The sequence below is a fragment of the Sphaerodactylus townsendi genome, linkage group LG03 (assembly GCF_021028975.2).
Source record: "Sphaerodactylus townsendi isolate TG3544 linkage group LG03, MPM_Stown_v2.3, whole genome shotgun sequence".
Lineage (NCBI taxonomy): Eukaryota > Metazoa > Chordata > Lepidosauria > Squamata > Sphaerodactylidae > Sphaerodactylus > Sphaerodactylus townsendi.
This window is the reverse complement of record NC_059427.1, coordinates 138,240,292-138,263,360: the sequence shown is the minus strand read 5'-3', so window position 1 is coordinate 138,263,360 and position 23,069 is coordinate 138,240,292. Positions and strand designations below refer to the sequence as shown.

Sequence of the window (23,069 nt, the reverse complement as noted above, 5' to 3'; positions counted from 1 at the left end):
AATCACACTGCTGTCAATGCCCTGATGTCACTCTCTGTGTGCCTTGTGCTGACATCAGGGTGTTGCTGGGGGATGCCAGGGACAGTCTGCCATTTGGGTAAAGCTCTATGGCTAACTATACAATTTTGTCCAAATGCCAGGGTGTCCCCAGTGTTCCTTGGCAATGGACTGATATAATTTCTGTATACATGGGAGAGGAGGACATCAGTGTTTCCAGATGTTTCCCCCATCCCCCCTGCATCAGCTAACCTGAGCAGCAGCCGGAAGCATCCACTGACAGTAGTGGATCCCCTGACTCTACTGGGGACTTTGCAAAACTAGCGTCATCCAAGGAAGGCGTATGTGGCTCTCCTCTCTGCCATTTTATAATCACAGAAGCCTTGCAAAGTAGGGTAGGATGACAAAAAAGTGACAGGCCTGATTTCACCTAGTTAGCTTCTTTGCTGAGCAAGAATTTGAAGCTGAGTATCCAGAGGTCTAGACTGACTCTCTTTCCACTATACAGTGTTGGTTATACTAGGCACTGTAGGACAAACTGATAGTTAACCTAAAAAATAACAGGAAGGGAAAGCAAATACTGGAAATATTATTAGGGAAAGCTATGTTAGGTAAGCATAATCAAATATAGTTGACAAGTGGTCTCTGGTCAACGCACAAACAGTTAAGAATACTACACTAAAATTACGTAGACCTCATTGCCTCTGAAACCAAAGGAATCAGATTGACCCCTGTTAAAAGAGAATTGATCAGTGGACTACATCTTTACACAGTGTTTATACAACTGGCTTAATCTAATCAGGCTTAATGGCCCTCCATGATTTAAGATATAGCAGAGAATCTGATTTATTCTTGACAATAGCTCTTCCTTTATATGCAGCTGGTTATTGGAGGTACATCTATAGCATGATGGAATTCTAGGGTTTCTGTTAATCTGGATAAGGGAAATTACAAGTGTGTGGCCCTGATTCTGATCAGAATTGCATGCAGAAAGGAGAGAGGGTTTAACCCTTCAAGGCCTGGATTAGAACCTGGGCCTAACAGATCCGCTGGCTGTCTAAAGATCAAAGTTTCAGAGAGAGCAACTAAAAGGATTGTGTGACAAAAATTATTTTTTATATTAAAAGCAGCTTTTAAAAAAAAGCCTATGCAAAGCTCAGAGAAAATAATTCCAGTGCAAGAAATGGTAAAGGAATTCACTCACAGAGGCTACAGTGCTGATGTGAACAGTGATTAAAGCTGACAAAGTTACAGCGCCATGTTGCAGGAAAAAAAGGCATCACACCTATTCTACTGTAAGAGCAGCTCCATATTGTCTCTCTCATGACATAACTTGCAAGATAGCACCTGCTAAATCCCTTTGTGCCCAAAAGGCATTTAAGTAGGGGTGTGCACCATTTTTTTCTGGCATTTTTTGGGTTGGGTTTTGCGTTCAGTTCTGTTGGCTGGCCTGCCATCTCTGGAGTCCACTTAGACTTCAGAGCCAGGGGAAGAGCTGTGTATGCCTGACCCCAGCACACAGCTCTCTCAGCTGGCCTGCCACCTCTGAAGCCCACTCAAACTTCAGAGGCAGGGAGCAGCAGGAGGAGAGCTAAGTACAGGGATCTGGTCACCCGATCCCTGTGCATAGCTCTCCTGGCTAGCTCACTGCTTCCAAAGCTGCCTCAGACTTCAGAGGTGGTGAAGGAGAGATGGGTGCAGGGATATGCAATCAGCTCTGCTGCCTAACTTTCAGCTTTTTCTCAGCTCCAGCTAATTGTCCATCTGGATAGCTGGTTTTTATTTTTGGCAGAAAATAAACCTAAGAAAAGTCGAAGTGGCTTTTTGGGGTGTATTTTTGTCTTTATATCAAAAAACACCACCCTCGTTAAAAGTTGGAGAGTTGTGTCCAATCTAACTTTATTCCATACTCTGTAACATATATATGATTGCTACTGTTAGTATTTGTTTTTGTTACGGAGTAATTTGCAATGCCAGTACAAAAATGTGCCTTGTATTCTACCAGCTGGTTTCAAAGATGGAAGATTATCTGCCAATTCCCCTTCCCACTGCAGACCCCTGTTTTGTTCCCATGCTGTCCCTGAAAGTCTGCTGTCTCCCAGAAAGAGACATTGGTATGTGTGTGTGTGTGTGGGGGGGGGGGGGGGGGCGAGGTCAGTAGTCTTCAGCAGGAGCAGGGGGAAGCAGGAAACTTTCATTTCATGAGGTCTAGTCTGCAAGTGGATCTTGCTGGCATAAACCAGAAAAACAGAATACTAATTGCAGGAGACTCAACAAGAAAGAGCAGTTACTTTTATGCTTTGCTTGTGGGCTACTTGGAGGTATCTAAGGCCCCTTCTGCACACGCAAAATAATGTGTTTTCAAACCACTTTCACAATTGTTTGCAAGTGGATTTTGCCATTCCGCACAGCTTCAAAGAGCACTGAAAGCAGTTTGAAAGTGCATTATTCTGCATGTGCGGAATGAGCCTATGCTTCCAAGAATCAGATGCTGGACCAGATGGATCCAACAGGCTTGGTCTTACAACTGCAGTCACGATACTGCACTGGTACAGCAGTCATTATATCATACTTCAGCAGCTACTTAACCAGTGCAGGAATACTTGGGATTGGGTTTCAAAACAAGCAAAGAACATTAGTTCCTATTCATTGCAGTACAAGAGAACAATTAAGAAAACCACAAAAGGTATACTAACCACCAAATTCCCAATGACCATCACCATCATGAAGACAATAAGGCACATTCCCTGTCCTGCAACTTCCATGCAGTCCCACATGGTCTCAATCCATTCCCCACACAGCACACGGAAGACGATAAGAAAAGAGTGGAAGAAGTCGTTCATGTGCCATCGTGGGAGCTCACAATCGGGGTTTATCTTGCAGACACATTCCTTGTAGCTTTTGCCAAAAAGCTGCATCCCGACCACAGCAAAGATGAAAACGATGATAGCCAGCACCAAGGTCAGGTTACCCAAGGCACCCACTGAGTTACCAATGATTTTGATCAACATGTTCAGGGTTGGCCAGGATTTCGCCAGCTTGAAGACTCTCAACTAGAAGACGATGGTTAAAAAAAAAGAGAAAATGTTTATCTGATTAAAAAATAAAAAACAGAAGGAAGAAACTGAGGCACATTTTTTCAGATATATTAATTTATGACCCACAAATCAAGAACTGAACAGGCAACCTCTGTAGACAGAACACAGTATCTATGATAATTCCAGATGAGTAGCCATCTTAGGGGTTTTTTTTCACTGTCAAGTCATAGCCAACTTACGGCAACCTTTTAGGGTTTTCAAAGCAAAAGATGCTCAGAGGTGGTTTGCCATTCCCTGCCTCCGCACCACAATCCTGGTATTCTCTGGAGGTCTCCCATGAAAATACTTGCCAGGGTCGACCCTGCTTAGCTTCTGAGATCTCATGAGATCAAGCTAGGCTGGGCTACTCAGGTCAGGGCAGTGGCACCTTAATGTTTAACAATATTCATTCCAACGTAAGCTTTTGTCAGCAATCACTTCACTAGACACAAGACAGCACTGACTCATGAGACCCTATGCCAGAATAAATGCTAGCCTGTAAAATGCCACTGTTTCATTTTTAATCTATGGCTCTTTCCGCACGGGCCAAAAACGACGGCCTGGGGGCGGTAAAAACGCCGCCCCCAGGCCGCCGTTCGCACAGGCGGTGCTGCTGCAACGCAGCAGCGCCGACCTGACTGCGCTCCCCCTCCCCCAGGGCGGCGTCAGGCCGCCCTAAAAAACAACCCTTTAAAGGGTTGTTTTTGAGGGGAAAGCGTGTTCCTGGCGGCGCGGTGCGAACAGCACCGCCGGGAACACGCTGTTTCCCCTCCCCGTCCCACTCCACCGTGTCCCGTCGTCAGCCTGCTGGCCGTCGCAGCCTGACCGACGCTGTCCTCCGACCCCTGGAGGTCGGAGGGCAGCGTGGGCGTGGGCTCTGCAACCCAGTAAACACGGGGACACGGTGAGTGGGACGGGGAAGGGGGAAGAGGCGGCTCCGTGCGGAGCCGCCTGCCGTCTGCCGGCCTCTCTGGAGGCCACCCGCATGCTTGCATGCGAACGGCCTCCGCCTCCACGCTGGCGAGAATTCTGCCGGTGTGGAGGCGCCTCCACGGCCGTGCGGAAACGGCCTATGACTTTTTCATTCATCTGCAAAGTTAGGCTTTGCAGATAGTTACCATGCACTTTTTGACTGACTGCTGCCATGTGAATCTTATTGAGCATAGACATGCTTTTCATTCAAATTGATTTCTGCATTTAAAATATTTCATCCCACCCTTTCCCTCAAAACTCAAAGTGGCCAACAAATCTAAAAATGCAAACAAAATTTAAAAACATAGCCACAATAACAACAACAAACAGCCCCTCTACTACTGGAACCATTTCTTTCAGATATTTGAAATCAAGAAAATTTCACCTGTGACTTCCTGAAAAATATCTTCACAACATATAGTGTTGACATGATGATAAAACCCCTTGTGCTATGTCTTAAGTGTGCAGAAAATAATGTTGGGATGTAATATCTTATACATAAAACAATGTCATTTTTAGTACTTCCATTTGCTCAATGAATTTCATTTTCAGAACTTTCACTTGCACAATAACTGTTGTGCATACAGAAATATTTTATTGGATCCAACCAATTATGTGAACCACATTATGTAAATTATTATATGCATCATAATCGACCTATCATTAGGGTATTACCACCTTGCTCATTTAATTAAAATAATCATTTCTAGGCTTGGAGATTCGGTAAACCCAATTTTTTTAAAAAAGCCAAATCATAGCGATATTCAGCTTTTTTGGCTTGCATTTGGGCCAAATACAAGCTTTCCGAATACAAGTGATCCGAATATCTCCAAATGCCAAATAGATATTCAGCATTTGTGGGATTTAAAGTAAAGGGAGCCTCAACAACAGCTTGGACTCCATTTAAGCAAAGTTTCCTAACATCTAGTTAGGGCATAGGCCCAAAGACCCAGGTTCTTCTAGAGTTTAATTTGCAATTTGTTCAGTTGTTTTACTGTTGTTAAGTTGCTGCTAGCAGCATTTTCTTCATTTCAGTTCAGGTTTTTTTTTCCGGTGTGTGCATTTGTCACTGGGGAGTATCTGGGTTGTTAAATGTTGCTGTGGTATACCTAATTCTGTCATGTTCATCAGGTTTTGTTGTATGGTGGCTTTGTATTAAGAGGTGGAAGTGTTGCTGTGGATGTGGAAGGCATTAGGGAAGGGAGAGCGTGCCTCTGCTGCTCTCTTGGAGGCAAAAATGCTGGTTTTCCCCTTTCATTTGAAACAGTGGGAGGTGTGGGATGGGTTGAGGCTTGCTGTTATGCCCAGCTGACTTTGTGGTAGAGATTTTAATAGGGTGGGCTTTGGGTCTTGTTCTGGGCAGGGGCACCAAATTTCCCACAGGGTTGCTGAAAGGAATCAGCCAACTTCAGTGAAGTTTGGTTGGGGGGGGGGGGCAAATGCTATGGGCACTCAATTGAAAGTGAACCTGGTGCCCCCAGAACGAGTCCCCAACCATCCAAACTTCAGCAAAGTTGGCTGGTCAGCGGTGCCAAATCCGAATTTCCCTATTCTCATTTCCCTACTCTGGTATTGATAACATCCAACAAATTAAAAGCACTCAAACATATGTTTGAAACAGGTAAGCCTTCAGAATCTGGCAGATATTATGCTTTCAGTTAACATTTAGGCTGGGAAAATGGAGCTCCAAACAATTCACTATTCAATAAGCAGGCAGTTATTCCCCTCCCACCCCCCCAAATACCTGCTAATCATCTTGGAAATTGATGATGCGTTATATTGATATACATCTATACAAACTTATATAAAAGACTTTATAGTAGCTGCAAGAAAGGAAACTTTAAAATAAGAGAATAAATACCAGTCGGAAAGATCGCAGCACAGAAAGCCCCTCTACATCTGCTAGCATCAGTTCCAGTAAGCTCAGAGACACAATAAATCCATCAAAAATGTTCCAGCCTTCTTGAAAATAATAGTAAGGATCCATTGCAATCAGCTTCAAGAACATTTCAGCTGTGAATATTCCTGTGAAAACCTGGGGACAAAAAAAGGGAAATTGAATGTATAAAGCTCTCTCTTGATTTAAGAGTGCATATTATTCAATATTAAAAGAAGAAAAGAGGGGGAAAATGGATGGACCATATTGCACTTAAGACAAATAGGCAGTACCCCCCCGCCCCCCATGCAGTGTTTGGCCCATTGTTACATCACCTTAACATTTCTCTGAATTTCCCAACACATTTCTTTCTCAGTGCTTCAAAACTAACAGTAGCATCACCTAAAGCCTCACCAAAAATCTGGCTATGGGTTGTACCAGTAATCTTTTCCTAGTATTAATAAATAGTTGGAGAAGAACATAAATCAACTTTTCACTAGAATGAGGAATGAAGTTATCAATTAATCAGTTTGGCGAAACATTCTCTTTTCCTTGGGTGCTGTGTGGTTTCCAGGCTGTATGGCCGTATTCTAGCAGCATTCTCTCCTGACGTTTCGCCTGCATCTGTGGCTGCCAGCCACAGATGCAGGCGAAATGTCAGGAGAGAATGCTGCTAGAACACGGCCATACAGCCCGGAAACCACACAGCACCCAAGTGATTCCGGCCGTGAAAGCCTTCGACAATACATTCTCTTTTCCACCTTCACTAGGAACCTTTTCACAGAAAAATTGCTTACCAGATTTCCGACAGACAAGACATGCTCAAATTGTGGGGTCATGGGATGATGTTCCATTGCCATGAACAGAGTATTCAAAACAATACAGATGGTAATGGCTAAATCCACAAAAGGATCCATAACAATACAATTGACAATTTCTTTTAACTTCACCCAGTATGGGTGGCACTCCCAGATAAGGAAGGTGTTGGCAAATTTGTACCAGCATGGGGGGCACTTTCGCTGAGATTCTTCCAGCTCTGCAACAAGATAAGAAAGGGGTGTCACTGATGGTTTTGAAGTGTACCTGTTAAACCCCAGAAAATATTAGAAATTTAATTCCAGATGGGAGTCATTCTTAATTTTTTAAGTCAGAATTTAAAGTGTGTAGAATTATTCCGTTTTAGAATAAGAGTTTGTCCCATTTTACAAATCAATGTAATCAAAAGATCAAAATTATCATGGACGTGGAAGAAAACTGTATGTGTATTTAACTAATTTAAATAGGCATACAATTGATATTTTGATAGCATAAATAAATTGTATACTTTACATTGTGAGATTATAATGTGTGAATGTTAACTCTCCCTTTTACACTGTTAGCCTGCTGTTCCTCCAAGAAGCTCATAGGAGTGCACTCCTCCATTTTATCCCAATAACAACCTTATCAAGATAGAATAACTGGCCAAGGCCATTCGAAGACATTCATAGTAACACTGAGATTTGATTCTATGATTTAAGAGTTCTAGTCTGCACTCTAACTACTATACTACACTAATTCTGAAGTTTCATATTAAAGAACTGAACATGGCATGGCCTGTAATTATCTATGTTGTTAGAAGAATAAGAATTTGGATTTATATCCCCCCCTTTCTCTCCTGTAGGAGACTCAAAGGGGCTTACAATCTCCTTGCCCTTCCCCCCTCACAACAAACACCCTGTGAGTTGGGTGGGGCTGAGAGAGCTCCGAAAAGCTGTGACTAGCCCAAGGTCACCCAGCTGGCACGTGTGGGAGTGCACAGGCTAATCTGAGTTCCCCAGATAAGCCTCCACAACTCAAGCGGCAGAACAGGGAATCAAATCCGGTTCCTCCAGATTAGAATGCACCTGCTCTTAACCACTATGCCACTGCTGCTCCATTTCATATGTGGTTGATTCCACACAGTATGTGTATAACAGGTTGCAGCTGTTATAAAGGAACTCATTTTCCTTTTCCTTCTTTGCATGTGTGCCCTTGACCCAGTAATTGGAGCTCTTGGAAACAATCTGGGATGCTTTCACGCTTTTGAACAGAGATGCTTCCCTCTTTTTTTAAAAAAAAATTCCTGGAACACATATGTAGCTGCATAGGAATACAGAAATGAACCCCCACAGCCATGCTGATTATTCCACAATCCAATTGGCTGCACCTGTGTAGCTGCACATGTGCAACACACAAGAAAAAGGGACCTCCCTGCAATGGCCAGGCAGTGACGAACGTGTTGCTGCAGATCTATATAGGGCCATACTCACTGCCACGGGGAGAAAATATGCTTGGGGGACTTTGTACACTGTCGGGCACTCAGAGAATCTGCCCACAAGGTGGTGGGCGACCTGCACAGAATGGCAGGCGGGCAGATTCTCTCTGAATTAGTAGATGTCGAGGAACCTAAAGTGTACGGGTGTGAGGGAGGGAAATAAAGTGTCTCCTGCCTGTTGTATTTAAGCAGAAGCACATCCAACCCGGGATTGTGCAAAAGGATTGCTAGTTTAGTGGTTTTCGAAAATCCTGGGTTGAGGGGAATAAAATGGGCCAAACTAGTTTTGGGAACGGGTCCTGTGTAAAGTCCCCCGTCCCCGAAAGGTTTTTACAATGTCCTGCAGATGTTATATTTGACCTGTATGGAATCCGCAGAATTTATACAAATTGCAAAATTTATACAAATTGCCTCTCAAAGCAAAATATTGAGTGATTTTTGATGCATGGCCTTTATGTAGTAAGATCTAGAGATTCACAAAACTCCATCCTCAAGCTATTTGCAAACCCAGTGGGTGTTGCTGCAGCCATGTTTTTGTTTTCAAAGTTATCTATACAGTCTCATTATTTTTTTAAAAAAAGAAATGTGTAATAAGAGAAAGTGAATACTGACTTCTGGAATAACTGAGCTAGGGGGAACAGAAACACATAAAAACTACAGTTCACACATACCTTCTACAAGAGTATTTGTTATAACAGTCATTATACTGTTGGTTCGGTCCTTCCTTCCATAGGATGCGTTCAGCTGATCCATTGATACTAAGAGAGACCCACCAGGTTTCTTTTTAATTTCCACCTCAGTGGTTCCCTGCAAAATCCATAACATTCTGTTAGTATAATCTCTTTACTGCTGATGGAGTGAAACGTGATAGGCTTTTAGCTGCAAAACAAAGGCAGAATTTGTTTTGAAGGGCTCTGTTGAGCCTTTATAATACGGTAGACAGAGTTATGCCTGACATAGCCTTATTAACCTTCCTCAAAGTGCAGAAGGATTTTGATCTACATGCTACTTAATTCTGGCAATTAAATCAGTTGGTGTATTAACAGTTAGAATTTCCAAACTTTCATAAAGAAGGGTAACTTTCCTGAAGCTTTGATGGAACTTGCTGCGAGCTGAGGCGTAGCTCCAAGGGGACAGGGGGGGATGCACTGGGCGCATGCCCCTGTGGGGGCGTGATGGGGGCATGGCGGGGGGCGTGGCATGACAGGGGGGACGGAGGATGCACCAGTGCACCGTGCGCTTTCCCCCCTTGCTACGACTCTGACTGTGAGAGTGTCTCCCCTTCTATGAAGGGTGAATCTACCTCTTTCTTTGACAACGGAAGCAGGAACAGATATGTTGAATTAGAAATGGGTAATTACTGCAGTGTCAGGAAACATGTATTTATTATTTACTTCATTTATAACCTTCTTGAGCACCCAAAACAGATAACATCATTCTCCTCTCCTCCATTTTATTCTCCCACAATGCTTGCTGGCTAGATAGAGGTTGAGTAGCTGTGAGAGAATGACTGGCCCACAGTCACCCAGCAAGCTTCCAAGACAGAGTGGGGATCGGAACCTGGGTCTCTAACACTCTAACCACTACATTACATGTTAGCTGCCTTAGGAGTTCAACATACAGATATTTGAAACAAAATGGCTCCAGGAATAGCTGCGTAGTTTATATGGTCCTTCCAGTATGATGAAGATTTGCTGTCTATTTGTACTGTTTAACAAGTACAGCTGCTGTTGCAAAGTCACATAATACAGAAACATATCTTAACTTTCACGCATGCATCATGCTAAAGTCTGCGATAGTTCCATGCTGTTAAACCACTGAATTCTGAAAGTACATTAACATGCTAACTAGGGAAAGTGGTAATAGTTGAAGCTGAAAATAGCTAGGAAGGAATTGAAAACATTCTTAAGGAGGGGAAAGGATCAGGCGAGGGAGTTTCAAATTAGCTTGCAAGAATTAAGACAGGTGGGTGTTTTAAAAAAAAGCTTGGAAATTACAGACGGAACAAGACTGGCCAAATACAAAGATGTTATTCCTATGTATACTTACCCAGGAACATATTTCAGTAAAGGTAAGTATATTTAGGATTAGTGGCAATGTGATTTGGCCTACAGATGATCATGCATCTTTGTTTTCAGTCCCTCGTATTGTTCTTGCCAATGTGGCAAACACATATCTGATTACTGTCAATTCAGACTGCAGGTAAGGGTTAGTGTGCATGAATATTCTTTTTTTCTGTTTGAGGGAGGACCCCTCCACTAACAGGATAAAACAGTGTTTTCCTGAGACCCAGTTTTTTATATTGAGGCATTTTTTCAGTCATCTGAGCCCCCACCTGAAGTCTGAAGTGGTGCAATTCAGAGGCAGGTTTATTATCTCACCGAGAACAAAGCCTTTCTCATTGCTTTGAAAAACTTTAATATTTGATTTTGTACAGAGTTTTATTTTTTAACCTGTGTATACTAGAACTTTCTAGAACTTGTATTGGAACTTTAAAAAAAAGTAATATAACAATCTGCCAAGAATGATTTATATAAAATTAACTGTGCATGTGTGGATGGGATTTGAAAACTTCTGATCTATCCCATTCACAGTCAGTGATCCTCAAGATAACTTGAACATTTTCGTAGATTATATTTAATAAGCAAAGTACATTTATTACTATTTTCTTTCTCCCTTAATTATTATTGTTCCAAGCCATTTTTTTCTTTGAAGCCAGAAGAGGGGAATATGTGAGTAGGTTAATCCAAGAGAAAGTGAAGAAGATTAAAAGCAAAGGAGTTTGGGAGAAGGATTCAGATTGTAACATTTACGGCTAGACCAACCAACTTTCATTCCGTCAGGGATCCATTTGGCGGCATACAGGAAAGCAGAGAAAAGGACAGGCCGCCATGCCTAGACTATCTACTCATTGACTTTCTTACGCTGTCATCAGTAGCTGCCTTATCTATTTTCACCTCAGGCAGAATCCGTCCGCTGGGTATGTTGGAGGTTGGTCCGCCAATCAGGGAGACCACACCATTGCAGTCCACGGTGCTGTTCCTCTTCACATTCCGATGGATGCTGGGAAAGATACGGGATGATCTGCTTCCCTGGCTGTAACCACTGTAACCGCTGTAGCTGCTTTTCCGCTCACGGCCCCGGATGGGGATGAAGAGGGAATCCCTCCTGCCCTCGCTCTCCTCCACAGTGCTGTGCTCGTCATCGGCAAATTCATTTTCTGAACCTGGGTCACGAAAGCCTCTTTTGAAGCTGAAGATGCTGCTTTTGCTATTATGTCGGGAGAGGTAAGGGGATCCTGGGATGCTAAGCAATGACTGGAAGAGACGACAAAAAAGCAAATGGAATGAGAAGGGTGCACAACCATTGAGAAATACCCTCGCTGAGGGGGGAAAAAAAGACAGTTTTATGTAAATGAACAACCAGGATCAAAGAGGTTTGAATTCCCTACATACCCGTATCACAAATGTACAGAAATCTACAGTCAGGAACTGGCTGTTCACTTCCACTCAATATGTGAAACCAATCTGAAACCTGCCCTGCCCTTCACTGCTTCTCCATCTCATTACTCCATTAGCATTGCCTGGTCACAGGAAAATCCACAAGCGATCGAATTCTCCTTCTCTGCAAGGCAGAGTAATACTGTCAAGGTCTAGAGACAGAGCCTCATCTAAAGAGGTGGGCTGAATCTGCTTGTGTGAGTGCCAGGGTAGCTACATTGGTGGATTTGCCCTCTCTGGGGCAAAACCACTGTTGTGCAGCCATCGCCCTCCCTGACAGTGGGATGTGGTGAAAAATGCTGCAGCAGTGTCCCTGCATCTCCACCACTGGTGTAGCAGAGAAGGGTGGGAGCATTAGCTCCCTTCCAGCCATTCATCAGCTTCCTTCTGGCAGTCCAACTCATTATACTGGCAGCTACAAAGTGTGACTTACACTTTGGTGGCGTAAGCCTATTGTGCGCTATGGGGGCTTCTCGATGGCGGGGAGACTGTCATGCTTGTGAAGCCTTTCCATGCTGCTGGGAAGCCCCTTTGAGAACAGTGGGGCGGCCACCTGAACTCATGGATAGGGGTGCCTGTACAGTAACCTTATCCTTCCTAGCCCTTTAACAGTATAATTCCAAACTGAGCTACATCTTTCTAAATCCACTGAAGTCAATGGGTTTAGAAAGGTGTAATTCTGTTTAGGACTGCACTGTAAATCTCCCTTGCCTGTACTTCCCTGCTTATTATCTCCTCTCTTCCTCAACTCTGTCTCAATTTTATTCTCAGGCCTTCTCTGTCTAACCTTCCATTATAGATTTTGTAGCTGCCTTCGACACGTTGCCTCAAAGCCCCTTAACTCTTAACACCCTTGCCTCCTGATTCCTCCTCTTCGCAACCCTTAGTTTGCCCCACAAGGCTACTCTTATCCCTTGGACCAGTAATGGACAATTTACCTTTCTTTTCATCCAGCTATTGTTACTGTTACATCTGTTCTTTGCAGTGGGTATTACATGTCAATAATTTCAATAGGTAATCATATTTTTACATTTCGTGCTGTACCCTCAATTTGCAGATGAAGAGAAGTGGGTTATGCAAGGGCTGATGATTTCAAAATAGTCAGTTACCACTCCTGTCTGCCATAACTTGATTGCTTTTCACTGCTCATATGTAAATAAAGATGCGGAGCTGATCGTTGCCTGACAACTTTGATTGTATTGAACTGGGATGAAATGCACAACGGCATTAAATGGAAGCTCATCAGGTTTGTGATAATCTCAGTATTCTGGATGGATTGAAAATGTGCTTTTATGAAATAGGGACTACATACATTAAAATGCAAGACACCATTATTTCTATTCCAATTTTATGGCCATTAGCAACAGATGTTATAGACTAATCTTTTGAATTATGTTCCTTCCTTGTAGAACAAGTTCCAACTGAACTATTAATGCAATCCATTTTTTTCTTTTGACATCTCTAGCCTAATATAAAATAGCATTTTGTTTACTGAGGGTTAAACATTTACCTGGTTCATGATGGAAAGCTTCCGCCCTAGCCTGTTGTCTGGTAAGCGGAAGACCTTCCTCCTCATCCCATCTTCTGATTCAGACTTAAACACCTTCTCGACATCTCCCTTCTCCTCTCCTTCAGACAGCTCCTTTTGCTTCCGTTTCTTCCTCCTATTTCGTCTTTCTTTGGCGCTCTTGGAGCTGAGCTTGGAGAACTCTGATGAGCTATGAGACATCCTTCCTCCTCCATCATCTTCCACAGCATCTTCAGAAACTGTCCCTGCTGAAGTGGCCATAGCTGCAGCCTGCAATAAAAGAAAAAGAAAGGAACAACTTTGCTCAATGTTGCCTTATGTGGATTCTATATAATCTGAACAGTTGGGATGTCATAAAATCAAAACCAACAAAAAATAATAAGCACAGCGAAGGCAGAGATTCAGCTTTTTCCTTGCCACTTCTGAAAATACAGGAAAGCAATGACTGTATTGGGAGCCTGCACACAAATCAGATCTACACTGAATGGAAAAGCTTATATGTATGCTGTATATACTTTGTGATTGAAGCAGCACGGCTTGGATCCACCAGAACATTTCCTGCAGTAGAAGAAAACCTGTGAAGCATGACTTTCTCACCCAAAATGATACCAAATACTGTTCCTGGAAGGGATTTCAAATTCAAGAGTAGCATCTCAAGGAACATTTTGGGTTCAAATAGGAGGAGGGAAAGTCATCCTCCATGGGCAAAAATCCTTCAGATAATATACTCCATTACCAACTGGGTGGTTTCAAATCCACTGAAGCAACTCAATGCTCCTTTAAAGTCTAACCTAGGTTCAGCTAAAATAGCCACAGGTTCAGATACAGTACTAAGCATTGCTTCTTGAGGAGAGGTGTAGGTCAGAGATTAAGCTGCAATTTCTGTATCCCTTCTTGGGCTGACCAATAAGGGGCAAACTTCTTCCTGAATGTCAGGACCTCAGGCTGGTTTATAAATACCAGGGGATTACGGTTCCCTTAGGGAGCTGGCTCCAGTGTAGGACCTTTATCAGGAAGTGTTGGTGTAATTTCTTCCTTAATTCAAATCTCCCCCCATTCAGTCATACAAAACATTCCTTCAGTGTCACAAGAAAACAAATAGAGCAAAACCTCTTATCTCCAGTTTCCTACCCCAGAAAATCTACAACAGCCAGTTGATTCCAGCCATGAAAGCCTTAGACAATATGTGTTCTTTCTATATCATAAAAGTACTCTTTGTCTTTGAACACACATAGCACTTTATTTAAACAAATTATTTACAGAGCTCTTACAGCCCTTCCTCATTCTGCTCAAACTAAAGAGCACTAGAAAATGGGTGTAATGCTGGATATTTCTTACACATGTGGCATTGCATTAGACAGCAACACTATTTGACACTTCAGCGAAGTGGATAAATAGATCACTTGCAGTATTTAGCATTAGAAGACTGTAAGTAAGTAATTTTTATTTACAGTCAATGACCAAATATAGCATTAGATTGTTTTTGACAGATGAGACTTAGACTATATGTGCAACAAAATGAGTTGGTAGAATTCTGAGATGGTATACTAGGTTTGCCAATTCCCTGGTTAGGGATCCTCTGCAGAGTTGCTAGGTACCCCTGGGAACCAGCAGCATGGGATGGATATACTGGGAGCAAAGAGAGGTCTCATCTACCATTGTCAGTGATACGGCAATGCCATTTCTGGCATTTACTGGAAGTGACATCATCATGGCAATGGTGACACAGGGTGGTATTTGGTGGCCCAGGGTGGCATTTGGACAAAAGTGTGGTAGAAGTCAATTTTACCATAAACTTGTCCGTTTAAAATGTGTCGCTTTAAAACTTGTCCCTTTATCACCTTTAAAAAAATAGAAAGGTGATAAATCAGGCAAACTGTTAGTAGGGTAAAAGAGAAAAAACCCCAAAAGAATCAGTAGTAGGAATAAACATGAAAGATGGTTCAGTTGTCTCTGAGAATAATTTAGTTTTACTGAATATTGTCAAGATTTATATAAGTCTAGCTTACCACGTAAAGATAACACTAGACCAGGGGTAGGGAACCTGCGGCTCGAGAGCCGCATGCGGCTCTTCTGCCCTTGCACTGCGGCTCCACGAGCCAAGCCACCGGCCCCATCCTTGCCTGCCCTGCAGGCAGCAGGGCGGGTGCACCAACTGCCCACGGTCGGCTGGGCCGCGCCGCGGGCTTCCCCTCTTGGCCGCCCTGTTGGAGCGGGGCGGGCGCTTTCCTGGTGGCCAGCGAGGCCGAGCCACCAGCTTCATCCTTGGCCGCCCTGCAGCCAGCAGGGCGGGCGCATCCATGCGCTTCTCAGAATGAGCGGAGTAAAAGGTAAAAAAAACCCTATATATATATATAGTGTTATCTTTATTTTAAATGTCAAAAATTATTTGCAGCTCCAAGTGTTTTCTTTTCCCGTGGAAAACTGGTCCAAATGGCTCTTTGAGTGTTAAAGGTTCCCTACCCCTGCACTAGACATTATTTAAATAGGCTTAAAATACCCAAGCTGTCAGAAGACAACAGAAACATAATGGATGAGGAAATAAACTTACTAGAGATAGAGTTAGCAATCCAAAACCTAAAAGTAAATAATGTACCTGATCTGGGTGGCCTTACTCCAAAATTTTATTAACATTTTTATTAAAAATTTGTATACTTAATAAACTGTCCCTATTAGAAGCTATAAATGAGATATTTAGAAATTGAAGTCTCCCTAGAACTTGTATGGAAAGCAAGATTATAGTAATTTCTAAACCAACAAAATATCTTATTTTTATGAATTCTTATAGACCTATTAGTCTTTTAAATGTAGACAACAAAATTTGAACATCTATTCTTGCAGTCTGGTTGGAGAAAATTATTTGTAGATATATCTCTTCTGACCAAGCAGGTTTTATTCTGCAACGTTACATAACAGCTAATGTATGTAAAATTTCAAATCTATTAGATATTGTTAAGAAAGAAAAGCTAGAATCAGACTTTTTATTTTTAGAAGCCGAAAAGACCTTTGACAAAGTAGAGCACTGTTTTTTTTTAAAGAGGCCCTCTCAGCATTTGGTTTTGGAATTAATTTTTTAAAAAGGTAGATATAATCTATACAAGATGTTCTGCTAGGATAAATATAAATGATTGTCTGTCCTCTCAAATTGGAATATTCTAGAGAGGCATATGCCAAGGCTGTCCGGTTTCGCCCCTTCTATTTGCTTTGTCATTAGAACCCTTAGCAATTACAGTAAGAGAGGAGAAAATAATTGACGGAATCAACTATACCGCAAACCAATTCAAAATTAGTTTGCATGAAGATGATATTGTTATATTTCTATGAGATATTGAGCAGACAGGAAAAATGTTAATGAATATGATATCAGAATATATCTAGGTAAAAATTAAATGCTGGGAACACTACGGGAGCAATACCGATTTTTTTCCCCGCCCTGCTGCCTGATCTCCCTGCTCTGCCAGACATCATGTCAGTTTCATTTCTGCTGAGCCGCTGACTGGTGTGGCAGCCCGCCCTTTCTGAAACGTTCCCCAAGCAAGTTTCCTGCCCCTTGAGAGCTCTCCTGGGAGCCAGGCAAGCAGGACCATGCAGAAAGCACAAGTGCTCACCCCATTCCCGTTCGCTTTCACCAAGCGCTGCTTGCTAGTCGAGCTGCAGTCCGGTGAGCCCAGCCCTGCAGCTCTGGGCTCAAGTTCCCAACAGGGTCCTTGGGGGGGGGGTGAGGAAGTGCCCGCCTGGCAGGATGTTCTCAAGCACCCCGTGACAGCCTCAAAGACCAGTCGAATGTTATTTGGTACATCGGGGGTGGTGGTGGTGGGGTGGTGAGTGTCTTGTGCTGTAGTTTTGGCACACCTTTAAATGTGGCTGGGACATAGTGCTCTGCCCAGTATTGGTCAAAAGTTTTTACTTTGTATAGCACAACGTGCTTGCCATGTTGCTCACTGCACTGGCTCCTTTTCAAAGCTAGAGAAAAAAGGTGTGTGTGTCCTGCTTGGTTTTCCTGCAGTTGCTTTGGATTTGCCAATCAGAAGCGTTGCCTTTGGAAAGGGAGAGAGTCAATCAGAATGCAGCACACTGGGGATGTTCAAGCATGTGTGACTGAGTCTGCGCTGTAAAAACAAACGAACAAAAAGCTGGGCTCATGCAAAAGAAATCGGAATATTTCCTCTCAGTCTTAACTCGATTCCTTCTTGGAAACAGGCAGCCATGCGAAGGGAGAAACCAGGATAAAATAGACCCAGATTTTAAAATTTCAAATGTAACTCAGTATTATTACGCTGTGTGGAATCAGCCGACCGTGTGCAGATTTTTTTTCTTTTTTAGGTCTAGTGAGGGGCTTTGCTTGGTTAGTTTATTTTCTGGTTCTTTCCCCTTTGACTTTACTTTCTGCTAGTTTTATTTGTTAAATGGCTTGTGCTCTGCTTTTGTTTTATGGTAGGGACTCTGGGTTGGTCCTTTCGTAGCCCTTTTTTGTGCTTGAATTTTTAGAGGGTTCTTCTTGGGTGTGTGTGTGTGTGTTCTTTTTCTGTTAGAAGTTTCCTGAACACTTTTCCCCCCCTGGATAGTGAAGTTGTTGTGGTCCTGGTGGTTTGAGCTATTTAACTGTTGTGAAAAGTATGTTACGAATTGTTTAGAAAACACAAATTAAATCTCAGCATAAGGCTAGTTCCTCCCTGAATAAGCTAGTGCTAGGCAATTAAGAAGAGGCAGAGTTGTTTGTCAAACAGTAATTAGTATAGATTGAATGTAAAACAGTTTATTAGTGTCCACTCTGGGCTTCAAAACAATTGAAGCCAGGAAGTTTAGGAAACTAACATTTTAGGCTCTTCTTTAGTTCCATTTTTCAGATGAGAGATTCTGAATTCTTGAAAATGAACTGGCAGCTGTTTGCTGGCCAGTTAGGAATACTTTAATACAGTTCTTTTATCCTTTGAAAAAGTTTTCAAATCCATTTAAAGGTTAGTCTAACAAAACTTAGCAAGGTTTAAAAACAAACAAAATCCACTGAAGCAAGATTAGGTCAGGTGAACTTTTACAATACAAAAACTTAGTTTTTTGAGTGGGGAGGGGTTTGATAAAATGATTAAAGAGTCTGGTAAATTATAGTGCCGGAAACTAGGTACCTAACATTCCTGAAATAGTTGGAAAGAATTTGGCTTGTGGACAGAATGATGCGGTTAACCAGCATGATGCAGTTAAATTTGATGTTTTACTATTATTTCCTTAGATCTGTACTTTTTACTATTGTGATTATTTCCGATATCTGTTCTCTAGCTTAATATGTTGTATTAAAGCTTCTTTATGTTTAAGAAAGCAGACTGTTCCTGGAAATCTCGTGCACACATTAAAGACTGCCCTTACAAACTAAAGGACATTCACTTACAAGGAAAGCTAATGCAGTTGGGAACTCTGCCCTCCAGATGTACTCACAGGCAGCCTCATCAGGGTTCCCCAAGGCCCTTGTTTACTGAGAGGCTGAGTTTTATATCTTGGGTTGGTGGCAGCAAAACACACTTTTTACATGTATTCAAACACACAACATGCATGTGAGAAAAACATATTCCCAGTGACAATACCTATCATATATTTAGGAGAAAATTCTTTCCAGCTAATAAGAACCAAAGAAGAACTGTTTTGGATCAGACCAGTAGTCCGTCATGTCCATTATTGTCAGGAGGATGATTATCTGAGTGGAAGGGGTACATTCTTGAATTCATGTAACCTGCTATATACAGCGGAGCCTCAGTTTTCATTGGTAATCCGAAAAGAATCGATGAAAACCGATGAAAACCGAGGCAAATTTTTCCATAGGAATCAATGTAAATCCAATCAATCCGTTCTAGGCATTCCAAAAAACATAGTGTATGAATAAACATAGTGTTTAATGCTGAAAACAGTAACAAACAATAACACTAGGACGAGCTTCAGAGCCAGTGGACCAATGTCGCACCAGAAAGCTGTCCAAAGACATCTGTTTCTGACGCCTCTTTAAGATTTGTCTGAAATGGGGCAAGACACTGTCATTAAACAAGTTGCAGATATGGCCTGCAACAGCTTTGTCTGGGTGATTTTTCTCCACAAACTCCTGCACCTTACTGCAAATCGATGAAAACCGAGACAAATTTTTCACTGAAAATCGATGAAAACCGAAACCGATGAAAACCGAAGGCAATGAAAACCGAGGTTCCACTGTATAACCATTCAATGCCTCTTTTGATATATGTAACCAGCCTATGTAATCACTGTCATCTGTGCATTCTTTCCTTGACCTGTACTTTATGGCTTTGCATGCTTTGTAATGAACATGCTTTGTAGTCCCCACATCACCTGTCCCAGGAGAAAAGAGTTACAACTGTTATCTTGTTATGGGCAGGGGACCAGGTGGCTCTTCTGCTATCTATTGCTGACCTCGGGGAAGTCTCAGTTCCAGAGGCTACCTGTGGGAAGTTGGGAGCGGGGGACCTTTGGGGAATATATGGGACCACAAATGCCAGCATAGTTAGAACTGGCTTTGCCAAATATGATGCTTGAATACCTCCTCAATAAATGCTGCTGATTATCACTTCAGAGTCTGTTTATTGGCTTAAGGTTCTGAGACCGAAAGTTTACCATGTTTTTCAGAATTGCCAACCAGTTGCCCCGGATAACCACAAATATGGTATAGAGGCCTTTCCATGATATTGTCACCTAGCATTCATATTCATTTTTACTGCCTCTAGATGAGATGGTTGGTTCCCTTCAGTCATCTTGATGAGTAGCCACTGATAGACCTAATTCCTTTTTAAGGCCATTCATGCTAGTGCTCCCCCAGTATATCCACTGGCAGTGAATCCCACAATTTAATTGTTGACAAAGTAAAGCAGTACTTTCTTTTGCCCATGCCAAATCCATTGCTAATCAACTTCATTGGGTGCCCTGGAGCTCTAGTATTATGGGAGCGGGAGAAAAAACCCCCTCATTCCTCCATTCCCTGTTTTAATCTGTAACATTAAAGGCTGTGGCACTTAGTTTGGCCTATTTGCAACGATTTTATACATTTTTGCTCTACGTTAGAAAATCATAAAGTACAGATACCAATTCATTTGAAGAATTGGGAAAAGGACTAACTTGAGCCTCTTCTTGCTGTTTTTTCAGCTGTTCCAACATGGCCTTGAATTCTGCTTCCTTCTGCTCGGCCTCTTCTAGCGTAGCCTGGTTCTGCTCTTCATAGGCCATGGCCACCACAGCCAGAATCAAATTCACCAAATAAAATGACCCAACAAATATAACCAAGACAAAAAATATCATGTATGTTTTTCCTGCCGCTCGCAAGGTCTGTGGAGAACAAAGAGATGTAATATTATCAAGTTACACTTCCACACCCTAGCATGTATCCGATCTTAGGCTAAAAGAGGTCTCCCCCCAACACCCCCCCCCCGGGTGACTAAGGAGCCCACAATGTAAGAGACACTTACATCAGAGGAAGACTTCTCAGGCTGGAAGAAGACTTCATTCAAACTTAATTCAGTGGCATGGCATACATGCCATTAACTGTAGATATGTATGTTATTCAGTGTAGATATGTATTTCATCTAGCACATTTGTATTTTATTATTTTCTGAGGAGCTCAGGACAACATTTATGGTTCTTCATTTTATGTCATGAACTGCTCACTGAAGGAAGTTTGTCCACCATCTTGTCCATAGGGTCTTTCATGCCTTGACCAAAAATACCTCCTCTAAGTTTTACCACAGAAGTATTACTCTACTAGTTTCTATAATTCCTTACTTCTTCTCCCAAGATAAGTAATATTTTTGAGAGATGACCTAGGATGATATACTCTCTGCTATCTAGTCTTTCAATGCTCACCAGCATACACTTCACTTTAGACAACAATGTCACACCAATGTCTAGGCATGTGGACATTGCTGAATCTGGAATATTTCTCCATTCTAAAACGTTTACTCCCACTGCAATTAGTAAAAAGCAGCAACAGAGTGACACCAACAGAACAGGCAATCTAGAAATGAAAAACAAAAACCAAAACTATTTTAAACTTGCCTACTTCTGGGGTAGTGTGAATAGCAGTTTTCTAGATGCAGTCCTAAAATATAACTTCCAGGCTCAAACACAGCATATTCACAGTTGGATGGACTTATGATTGACCCACAATAGATGAAATTTCTGACCCTCCCCCCAAAGAGAAAAGCCTTTCAAATGTAGGGTTGTCCTTTAGGTATCAGGTCCAATAAAGGCCTTGGAGATCGAGCTTAAAATCCCTAGAGGATTTAGGTCTTGCCAATGAGGACATTAGCAGTAATGTTGGCTCTTCCAAGCAGTGAATTAATGCTGAAAAGTACACAGGGAAGGAAAGGAATAACTGTCTGTCAAGCCAGAGATATGCTTTAACTACCACCCCTTAAGAAGCCATTTATCAGATGGGTAATGTATGTATAGTTCTGCATGGAGAATTTGAAGGATATAGGTCTCTGGGGTACAAGCACTATTTCCTAAAAGATGACTCATCAGCTGCTCTCAGGAAACCTTGAGGTCAATGTATACATAATTTAGGCATCAAAAATTACACACTAAAAAAGAGGTTATCCATCTTGACTGTCCATATTGGGAGAGATAAGTCTGAATCAATTTGTTTCATATAAGAAAAGCATATAGAATTATGAGTCCTGCTATTTTCTGTTTCCACAATAATCACTAAAACAGAATAAGACAAAGGGAAAACACAAAAAGTACACTGTGCCAAACTAATGGTACTACGTTCTAATAGTGGTCAGAATGTTCCAGAATTTTTTTTTGAAGGCGCAGGATACTGTTTGGTAAAGTTAGTCCATTTATGGTAATTCATTCTTCCGTTTTCTACCCTGCTGGATAAGGTCGTTTGTTTAGCTTTGATTTAGCAGCAAAGTACTTCCCTTCTGTATTATTCGTGCCAATGCAATTTAGAAGGAAGGAGAAGAAGAATTTGGATTTATATCTCCCCTTTCTCTCCTGTAAGGAAACTCAAAGAGGCTTACAATCTCCTTTCCCGTCCCCCCCCCACAACAAACACCCTGTGAAGTGGGCGGGGCTGACAGAGCTCTGAAGAACTGTGACTAGCCCAAGGTCACCCAGCTGGCATATGTTGGAGTGCACAAGCTAATCTGGTTCACCAGATAAACCTCCACAGTTCAAATGGCAGAGCAGGGAATCAAACCCGGTTCTCCAGATTAGAGTGCACCTGCTTTTAACCATTACACCACACTAACTTTAGAATAAACTATTCCTGATAACTTTGGTATTTCTGTACCTAACAAGACTGAGTATAATGCAACAAGAGTCAAACAGTACCTTAAAGTTGTCAAAATTTATTGCAGCACATGCTATTGTTTATTGTTGGAGTGAAGTTGTATTACTGCCAGTCTCAAGTCATTGTAAGATACTCGTGGCATATCATGCATTATATTTGTATCTTCCACTCTAATGGACAGACATCTAACAGTAACTGTGTTTTAAACCAAATGTGTGTTCAGTACATCATGGAGTTCTGCTATTATGTATGGGGGGGGGGAATCCTCAATTTTTCCTTGTTCTTCCTATGTCAGATTGCATGTTTTAATCATATACCCACTTTGCCATCTCTTTTCTAAACGAAATAAAGCAATTAATTCTTATCTTTCCTACCTCTGATTTTTATTTCTCTTATTTTTCAAAATAATTTTCCAAATGAAATGTTCAGAGTAACAGAATTTATGAAGTACTGAAATGTTATGTAGGAAAACAGAAGTTCACACTTCCTCAGCCAGCTTTACTATGAAGCAATCTGAAACAATCCATCCTTGCAAGGTTGGTA

General features: G+C 42.0%; 1 protein-coding gene across 1 annotated transcript in view; it reads right to left on the bottom strand.

Moving 5' to 3' along the window:
* The window catches only part of SCN8A (sodium voltage-gated channel alpha subunit 8), a 151,788-nt gene that overhangs the window by 49,948 nt on the left and 78,771 nt on the right, over positions 1–23,069 (bottom strand). The window contains exons 10-16 of the mRNA XM_048488370.1: positions 20,351–20,557; positions 13,226–13,513; positions 11,140–11,532; positions 8,887–9,022; positions 6,720–6,958; positions 5,908–6,081; positions 2,694–3,050 (exon numbers count right to left, since the gene is read on the bottom strand). Of these exons, the coding sequence (XP_048344327.1) occupies positions 2,694–3,050; positions 5,908–6,081; positions 6,720–6,958; positions 8,887–9,022; positions 11,140–11,532; positions 13,226–13,513; positions 20,351–20,557 (1,794 nt within the window). The remainder of the gene's footprint in view (positions 1–2,693; positions 3,051–5,907; positions 6,082–6,719; positions 6,959–8,886; positions 9,023–11,139; positions 11,533–13,225; positions 13,514–20,350; positions 20,558–23,069) is intronic.